Source organism: Sturnira hondurensis, unplaced genomic scaffold (assembly GCF_014824575.4).
Source record: "Sturnira hondurensis isolate 20B ecotype Veracruz unplaced genomic scaffold, ASM1482457v3 Scaffold0022566, whole genome shotgun sequence".
In the NCBI taxonomy this organism is placed as follows: domain Eukaryota; kingdom Metazoa; phylum Chordata; class Mammalia; order Chiroptera; family Phyllostomidae; genus Sturnira; species Sturnira hondurensis.
In genome coordinates, this window is record NW_028095197.1 from 7,810,926 (window position 1) to 7,820,829 (window position 9,904).

Here is a 9,904-nt window from a genome sequence, read left to right on the forward strand (position 1 = left end):
ATTAATGCAATTGTGGCATTCTCTGTGCTCTTATGAAGGGTTAACAGACCCCAAACTACATTTGTTCTGCTACCACACTGTAAGAATCCATCACTGAACTGTTGCATATGTGAATCACACCTGAAGTCCTCACTGTGCACGGTAGGTCCCTAGTAGGCACTCAATAAATGTCTTATCATTTAGTGGCCACCAGAGAGCAGTGAAGTGAAAAAAGTTGGAGGTTAATCCCCAAAGGAAATATCTATTATAAATGAAGTAAATGAAATGGTCAAGTAACAGTTTATAATTAAGCTAAAATATAAGTCACTGTTGATCATGAGGGTGGGTTCATGGGGATCACTTCTACTTTTCATTTAAAGCAAATAAAATGGATCCTTGTTGCCTTTTCCCCCCCATAAATACAACACTTTATTCCTGATTAGGTCAACTTGCTCTAATAAATTAAAAAGAGTAAAAACCGGCCAGGTCAATTTTTAAGCTGATTCTTATATATTTTTAAGTTTCATAAGACCTAAGCTGTCAAACTGGTAGTCTTTTCAAAGGATTGCTTGGGCAATATCTTTGTAATAAGCCACCAGTAGTCTTATGTTAAGATAAATTTGAGGTAGACTTTCTCAAGATATCTATATCCACGTTCACAGCAGGATTATTCACAGTGGCTAAGACAGGGAAACAGCCTAAGTGTCTGCCAGATGAATGAATGAATAAAAAAGATGTGGTATATACATGCCATGAAATATTATCCATCCATGAGAAATAAGAAAATTCTGCCACCTGTGACAACATGGATGAATTTGGAGGACATAATGCTAAGGAAAACAAGCCAAACAGAGAAAGACAAATATCATATGATCTCACTTATATGTGGAATCTTTAAAAAAATAATTTAAAAGGTAAAACTGATAGAAACAGAGGAGGATGGTGGTCACCAGGGGCTGGGGAATGAGAGACACGAGGAAATGCTGATCAAAGGACAGGACAAGGGTCCACTGTACAGAGCATAGCGACTGCAGTTAATAATTCTCACTTATTTACTTGAAATTTGCTGTGTGAGACTAGATCTTAAGTATCTCACCAAAAAATAGTAATAATAACATAACTATGTGAGGTGATGGATGTATTAACATCATTTCATAATGTATACATATAACAAATCATCACTTTAAGAAATTTTATCAGTAAAAAGGGTAAATTTCCTCAAAATCATGCTACACAGTGAAAATAAGAGTCCAACTCCTGACCCGGTTCTAACAGGTAATTAGAGGTAAGGTCAGCTCACAGTAGCGGCAGGTTTCCATGGAGTAGACACTCTCTACCTGGCTGCTTCACTCTCCACAGATGCCTGTGGGAACTACCACGAAAAGGACCCTTTCCCTTCATCCTGAGTAAGGGGGACTGGAGTCCACTATCCTAAAGTTTAAAGGTAGCCTTTCTAGTCAATTGTTTGGTGGATCTCTTTTTAAAAAATGTTTGAGACACTAGTTAGAGTAATATACTAATAGTCCATTTCAACACAGTAAGGAAAAAAGTGTTCACTAAAAGGACACCAACAGAGTTTGGAAGCAGGTCATGACACAGGATGACTGATATAAGAGTTTATATCCCCAGATTAATTTTTTTCTAGTGGTAGTAGGGGGAAATCAGCTTACCAAGTATGTCAGTACTTACTTTGAGAAACTTAAAACACACAAACACAGATTAGTAGGAGCACCCATGCTCCTACTAATAACAAGCAAGTTATATATATGGGTTTCTTGGGCAATCATTTTAGCAATAAAGTCAAAAAGCAAAGTAGGCCCAGATTTCTACATAAGTTCTTGTAATGTACTTTTAAAGTAACTACAATTTTAGACTAAAAAAGAAAAGAAAAAATAGTTCCAGCTGTCTTGTGCTTTTTAAAGCTTGCAAGTACTAGAATTTAAAGACCTGAAGGGTATTCACTTAAACACGCTCCCATCACCATTACTAACAACACTCTATTATCCATGTGGTACTGTCTCCAGATGATGTTTAATCCCCGCCTGACTTCTCCCTACCAAGTACTTGGATACCATCTTTACCCTGCCTGCCCCCATTACTTAGTCGTGCTTAGGGAATTATAATTACAGTGATCTCGCCTTTAGAACATCCTCAGAGCACAAAGACTCTTTGTATGATTGGGGGTGAGGGGGGCGCCTTCCAGGCTCCACAGCAAAGGGTGGGTAGTGGCAACACAGACACTAACAGGGGAGCTGGAACCACTACAGTAGCCCACTACAGTGGCCCTCAAGTCTGGCTCCATATTGTTTGAGGGATTTTATTTGCTGGGTGCCTGGCCAAAAGGTTCTGCAAAGCCTCTGTACCCCTCCAATGGGGGAAGTAGGGGATGGGGCCTGTCCTAACAGATGGATAGAACACCACCAAGCCCAGAAGGCCAGGAAGCAGAAGGAAGCATTAAAATAAAATTTAGAAAAACCAACAGCTAAAAATTACGCCTCTGTACTGTTCTGAGGACCTCAGGTAATGAAGTCTCTGCCAATGAAGGCCATCACTCCAGTGAGTCAGTGGTTAGTATTGGCATTGCTAGTACCCACTAGGTGCACAAATATGTATGTATCGAGGTGGGGACGAAAATGTACATAGAAAAACAAATGTATTAAAATATTTTTAGCTCCTTACCCAAGGATACGTTTATTGATTGTAGAGAGAAAGGCAGGGGGAGAGAGAAACAGATGTGAGAAAAACATTGATGAGCTGCCTCCCGCACACATCCAGACCAGGATCCACAAACCTACGTTGCAGGCTCGATCCTGGGACAAGCCTTCAACCTAGATATGAGCCCTGATTGAGGATTAAACCTGCAACCTTTCAGTGTTCAGAATGATGCTCCAACCAACTGACCCACATGGGGAAGGGCTCTATTAAATTAAAAAAAAATAAGAGAGACTCAAAGTGATATGTGATATGAGTGATATGAGAGACTCAAAATAAAATTATGACAGTTCCAACTCCTATTTGCAAAAGTGACTATGAAATGACTACTAATTTTACTTATCTTGCCCTACTACTTCTAATCTTCAAAACTGCTCCTTTTCTAGCTTTTGACAATAAAACGGGTTTCAACCAAAGACCAGACAGCACCACCTGCAGACACTGAAATCAAAGGTACTGAAGCAGAACTGATAGGCAGGTGACTTTCAACTCAAGGAACATCCACAAAGCACTACAAAACATCTACTGTTTAAACGCTTGCCCCTCTCTCTTCCATATACGTACTGCTTCCTCTTACTACTTCCCTTTTTTTTTCTTTCAAGGGGGTCAAATGATTACATATCAAAACTCACAATCCCTTATTTCTACACTTTCTTTTCCCACAAAAGCAGACAAAGCAATGCTACCCTTCCATATCGTGACTGGAGGGAACTATGATAAAACCTAGCATAATCCCATCAATCTCCTCCTCCACCTGCCCAGCATCACTCCAGTGAACTATTCTGAGTAGTCCCTAGAATAGCACTAATATCCATCTAAGCAGAAGAGGGAAAAAACTGAAACTGCTTTAGGTAAGGCCTATAGGTAAGAACTTATTTATTCTCCTTGTATGGGCATAAGGCTATTTTTGTTAAGCTTTTTTGTTTTTATTTACATCCATTTTCTTTTAAAAATTCCCTCAAGACAGCAGCAAAAGTACATTGAAACTCCCAATCTATCATTCTCAATCATGTTTTAAAATAATAATTAAAAAAACCAGAAATCACTTCTAACGTGCCTCTCCCCGAGCCTGGAGAACAGCACTCTCCCATGACAACTGTTCTGAGAAACACACTGCCATTACTTGCAAAAGCAGTAGGAAGTCCAGTCTTGTCTTCGGTTCAGCACTCCCCTCTTCTCTCTCTCTCTCTCTCAAAAAAAAAAAAAAAAAAAGCAGGAAACATAAACAACACCACTTAATGGAAAATACAAATGAGTAAATATTTTTTAAATTGCTAAAAAGCCTCAGGTCTTAAGAAATTCTGAAACGCCAGTGTAGGATGAAATACAAAAAGCAAAACAAAACTGTATTTCTCCCTCAAAGTGAGCACTGTAAGAATGCAAGAGCTAATGTGGTAGAGAGCTACTTTCCTTCACTTACCAAATGCTTTGTCTTTTAATGATTTCTCTTATTCTGTCTTTCCATAAATAATGGTATTTTCTAGATATTTTACATATTTCTCCAGCCCCATAACAAATTTTACAATGTTAAGCTTAAATCCTGGGTTCAACTGAGTACAGTGATAGAAAACCAGGGGTGGTGGGTCCCTCCCCATGAAAAGTTCACAAGAAGAACTTTCGAGTCCCAGGCCCAGCACCAACCAGCCCTCTTTGCCGAGCTCACGGTAAGCGTGGACGGCACAGTTACAGTTGGACTAACAGCTCCAAAGCTACAGGGCCATGCTATGCCATAAAGATGCTTTGCGAAAATTAGAAAAGGGTACCCCTTTTATGAGGGGACCCAGCTGCACACGAGGTGCTCATACTGGTAAGTGGAACACGGACTGCATTTCTACTCCCACCCAAAACTAGTGCCCTTGTGCTGTGAGAAATCTATACAACTCTGAACAGCAGCCCCGCGAAAGTGTACCCGGAGCAATGCCGCACCTCCAAAGGAGGTTTTCAGAAAGAAGAACCTTATTAAAGACAAATAGGCATTTTCCAAATTTTATTAGCAGAAATCCTCACATTTGTTAAAGAAATTAATTCTTAAACACCTATCAGGATAAAAGCAAAAAGGATCTAGCAGAGAGGAAAAACTAGCAAATTTGGAAGAAAGGAAACTCTTCCAGCTTGAGAGACAATCAGTTGTTTCCTAAAGCCCCTAATCTTTGACTACAGGTTCAAACAGCTGAACTTCGGGCTGCATGTCATAAACTGAAACACTCAAGCCACCACTGTCATCTGTAGAAAAAGGAATGGAGACATACACTTACCTTTGGGGGTTTACTTTTGCCAAACCTGACAGTTTTCCTTCTCTACTAGACCCTTTTTCTGCTCCTCCTATCCTAACAATAAAACCACATGGTGTGATACATATGGTGAAAGTTTGTGAAACCTGCTAAAAAGTCAAGAGCTCTGTGAGTGGCAGGGCCCTTAGCTACCTGCATGAAAACAGGAGAAACAGACAACCTGGATTATGAAGGGTTTACCATTCAATGGCTTCCATACATATCATTATTTTATGCCCAACAAAAGAATGAAGTATCACATGAGTCCACCTTAGTCCCAGTCATGCGGGAGGATCAATAGAGGTCACCCTGGGGGCTAGGCTGGGTCAAAGCTTAGATGAAGTACAACCTAGAATCAAAAGGAGCCTAAGGCAGTGGATCTCAAACTCTGGCATCAGAATCTATTGGAAGCTTTCAGAATCAGATTCTTGGGTATCCCCTCTCCACATTTAGTAAGTCAAAATGTCCTGGAGCACTTATATTTTGACAAAGCTCAGATGGCTGACCTAGGTACACTAGAAAGTTTACAAACACTGGGAAATCCTCTGCACCTATTAATCAGCAGTTCCAAAATAAAAGACATCCATCCCAAAACTTGGCTTTACAGGCCAGAAGTGGGTGACAAAAGAATCACCTGCCTGCATGCCTAACAGGCTGTGCAGGGCTGGAGCCTGCAGTTAGTTTCATTATTATGGGACAAAAACCTTGTGCTCTACACGCAAGAACATTTTTTGCATGTGAACAATATTTCAAACATCTGAAAATATTTAAGATAATATAATGAATACCTCTGCTCCCAACACCCAAGATAAGTAAATATTAATTTGCAATTATCTGATTTCGATTTTTTTAGTAATAGGATATTACAGAAATAAAGCCCTCTGTGTATCCCTGTCCAATCCCATTCATCATCTTCTCTTCCCAGAGATAATCACTACTCTGAATCTGGTGTTAGCTATTACCATGCATGTTTTATACTTTTACAACTCATGTACACAGCCCCAAACAATGTTATTTTGTATATTTTCAGATTTTATACAAGTGGAAGCATTCTGTAACAATTTCCTGTTACTTGCTCCCCCAACTGATGTTATGTTTGTGACATTCAACCATTTTAATGCATGTGGCTACAGTTTCTTTTTCACAGTCCTAAAACATTCGGTTGTGTGGGAGCAGCTAACAATTTACGTGTTCTCCTGTTGGTGGATATTTAAGCTACAATGAATATTCTTGTACTTCTTTTGTACTTGTTTTCTTGGACAAAGGTGCAAGGACTTCTTAGAGTATACACCAGAAACAAAATGGACATTTTGGGTAAAGAGATATGTTTGATTTCCTTCAACTGGACTTTACTGTGTTACTCTCCAGGTGGTTTATCCATTTACATTCCCACTAATAGTATTAAAAGTGGATTTCCCCACAACCTTACTAACACTTTGTTATCACAGCATTTAAGTTTTGCCAATCTGATGGCCCTGAAATGGCATCACACTGTTGTTTTAATTTGCATTTCCCTGATCACAGGTCTTTGACAAATGAATTTTCATGATTTTATATATATCTGCCAAATATGTGCTTCTCACAGTTTTTTAGAAAAACCTAACTCAGCTTATCTGAATTCGGGCAGCTCCTCCCAAAGCACCCTGCCAACAGCCACCACAGCTGGAAACCTGAGGTGCAGGAGAGTCGAAAGAAAACAGCTGACTCAAACAAGGAATCTTGTTGGACAAAGGGCCCTAATTAATGCATTTTCTAATCAGTCTTCCCTTCCCTCTTTTGTAAAGGCTTTACATCCAAGACACTACTGTGGGCTTGCAACCTTAGAACAGGGGAGAGAAAGGAGGTGCGGAATGTGAAAGCTAAAACATTTATATAAAAGTACAAACTGTATGAAGACATTGCAGACCAATATCTATTATTACTCAACCCTGTAAGATACCTCTCAAAACTCATCACATTTGGCTCCCTCTTTGAAACATCCCAATCTTTTTCTCTAGACTAGACACTTGTTCCCTCCCTTCAGCGCCTTTTCTCCACAATGACTAAATACCGTCTCCTTTTCCCCCATTCTACAGCTGTTTTCTACGGGGGCGGGGAGTGGGGGGGACTCTTCATTGCCTGTAACACGTTGCATGCTCTCTCTCCCTCTCCAAACTCCAAGTCCTCTCCTCCTTCCCTTTCCAAGATGCATCCACAGTGAAAACAACCCACCTATTCACCCACCCCAGAGAAAAATGGGAGGCTGACAGTGACCAGAGGGGAGGGAATTTCAGGGGAAAGGGGGAAGGGTTTGCAGGAACAAGCATGAAGGAACATGGACAAAAACTAGGGGGGGGTGGAAATGGGAGGGAGGTGGGGCGCACTGGGGGGTGCGCTGGGATGGGAGTAAAAGTCAGAGAACTGTACTTGAACACCAATTAAAATAAATAAAAAGAAAAGAAAAATGGGAATTCCATGTAATAAATGGCCCTGAGTTACACGCCAGGCAAGCCATGACTTTCCCCAGTCCTCCCAGCTTCCTCGTCCCTTCAGGCCTGGGATAGCTTTCTTTCTCTGGAGGTTGTACAAGTTTGACAATTCATACTACCGGAGAAAACCTCACTCGGACTTCTGTGGCAGAAATGCCATCAGTAAAGCCATGTATGCACTTCTGCTTGGGTCGTGAACGAAACTCAGGCCATTTCGTGGAAAAGACACCTTACAGGAGTCTCCCTCCACAAAAAGGCAGGCCTCCTTCCTATAAATTCCAGCTGGATTGGTTTAGCCCGTGCGGTGGTGGTTAGGTGGCTTCGCAGAAACCAAACGGCCCCCGCGTTAAGAAGTTTCCGAAGCTCTGACCCACGCACTCAAGAAGCCCTCTTCCCCGAAAGCAAACCAATCACAGGAATCTGTCCCTCCACTGCTCCCCAAATCCGCTCTCCAGGTCACCACCAAGCCCCCAAAGCGGCCCCTGCCGCTCCGTCCTACCCGCAAAAGATCCTTTCTCCTAAGCTAGCCAAAAAGCTCTGGGTGGGCGTGCCTGGGACCGGGGCCTAGCGCCCCCTCCTCCGGGATCTAGCTCTCTCCGTTCTCCGCAGCTGGGGGCTCTCCCCCTCCTAGCCACCCCCCTTCCCAAGGCCCGCACCGGCCCAGGGTGGCTCTGGGTCCCAGCCAGGATACGACTCTCAGCTGCTACGTGACCTTGGGCAAGTCACTTCCCTCTGTAAGCCTCAGTTTCCTCCTCCGCCTAGCGGAGACCCAGAGAGGTCCGGCCCCGGCCCCCAGGGGAGTGGGGGGCTACTACCCAGCGGGTGGGAAAACGCTTTGTGAGCCGCTGGCGCGGCGGGGACGCAGGGCTCACTGGGGCTCCGGAGCCGGACAAAGCTGACCCGGACCACGCTCCACCCACTCCGCGGGGCCGTCTGGCTGGACCGCACGCTTCTGCGCCCCCCACCCCGGGGACCAACCTACGCCCCTCCCCTCCTGGCCCGCTCCCGGACCCCGTACCTGCTCCCGGCGCTCGGCCGCAGGCACCGCCACTCTGGGCGCTCGCCCGGAGAAGACCGTGGCCCGGAGGGCTGAGGCGGCCGGCGGCGGCGGGCTCCGGCCGGGGCGGCGGCGGTGGGGGACGAGGGCGGCGCGGGGGCCCCAGCTCCGCGAGGCCGGGCCTGGGAGACGACGACGGAGGCTGGAAGTGCGCGGCGGCCGCGGCTGCTGAGGCGGCGGCCACCGCGGCGGCGGCGCTTCCGCTCATGGCGGGGCCGCGGGCAGCGGCTCCGGCTGCGACTCGACTCCGGCGCGGCGGGCGCTGGCTGGGCCCCGGCCGGCGGCAGCAGCGACGGTGGCGACTACGGAGGCGGCTCCCGGGGGGAGGAGGAGGCGGAGCCGGGAAGCGGTGGCGGCTGCGGAGGGGGCGGGGACTAGGAGGGGGCGGGGACGACGCGCAGCCGCCGCCAATGGATGGCGTGCTCTCGCCGGGGGCTCCAGGGCCGGCTGACTGCGCCGTGGGGCATCTTCTGCTGCAGCAGCTCGCGGAGGCGGGGAAGCTGAGGGCCGCGGGCAAAGAGAGCCCTGCTTCTGGGACTGGACCACCACCAGTACGCCCCCGGGGCGCGACCGCCGGCCTCCTCGGCCAGGCGTCGAGCGGCCCAGGCCCCGCGCCGCTGCGCCGCTGCGCCGCTGCCCCGACGCCGGGGTTCGCGCCGCGAGTTTGCCAGGGGTTCTTCGGTGTAGTTGCTACCCGGCGCGCCGCCCGCGGGCCTCCCAGTCCACGGATTGTGCCGCCTCGACTTCCCTCCTCCGCCTCCTCTTTCCCACACTGTAGCCAGTCTCCTCTCCGTCTCTTGCCTGTTTCTTCAAAGTTTTCCCCTTTCAGACACTTTGGAGAGAAACTCTTCTCTTCTTAGGCTACACCTCAGTGATAATCAGCCCCTGAGGATCCAGAAAGTGTAACAGAGGCAGAATCGACCGAAAGGATATGCCCTGCCTTCCCTGAGCCTAGAGATCATCCTGGATTAGGAGCAAAGAGGCCAGCTTGGCTCAGCCCTGGCCCTTCGTCCCTTTCTCTGACTTTCTCTTCCTTTTCCTTACTTTAAACGCCCTTGTTAATACTTACAGGAAACCATCCAACCCAGCTGGGCCTACTCTCAAAAGGAGGAGGGGCTGTGAGGTGCGGAAAGGCTTTTGAGCTGTGATGACAGTTTTCCTGTGAAAGAATTCTGCAGATTCATGACCCTCTTGGCAGCCCTCTTCTTGGATGTGTTGTTGGTCACTGAACCCATTTCCTTTTCATGTTACTCCGACTTTCATATCAAAGACATAGAGGAGACAGAAAAAAAATCAGCCATGTGCTAGGAGTGCCTGTAAATACAGCCACATGGGTGAGGGTGCAGCTAAACTGCTGACTATATTATTTCAATAAAGCATTATCCTCAGCCTTTCCCTATATGCAGCCACCAGCCAGG

General features: G+C 46.1%; 1 protein-coding gene across 4 annotated transcripts in view; it reads right to left on the bottom strand.

Moving 5' to 3' along the window:
- RNF38 (ring finger protein 38) overlaps positions 1–8,774 on the bottom strand; it is a 125,299-nt gene extending 116,525 nt beyond the window's left edge. For 3 of the 4 annotated variants that reach the window (XM_037036173.1, XM_037036172.1, XM_037036171.1), the window contains exon 1: positions 8,448–8,774. In XM_037036173.1, the coding sequence (XP_036892068.1) occupies positions 8,448–8,694 (247 nt within the window). In that variant the 5' untranslated portion in view covers positions 8,695–8,774. The remainder of the gene's footprint in view (positions 1–8,447) is intronic. The other variant, XM_037036176.1, reaches the window with a different exon arrangement.
- Between the last annotated feature and the right edge of the window lie 1,130 nt (positions 8,775–9,904).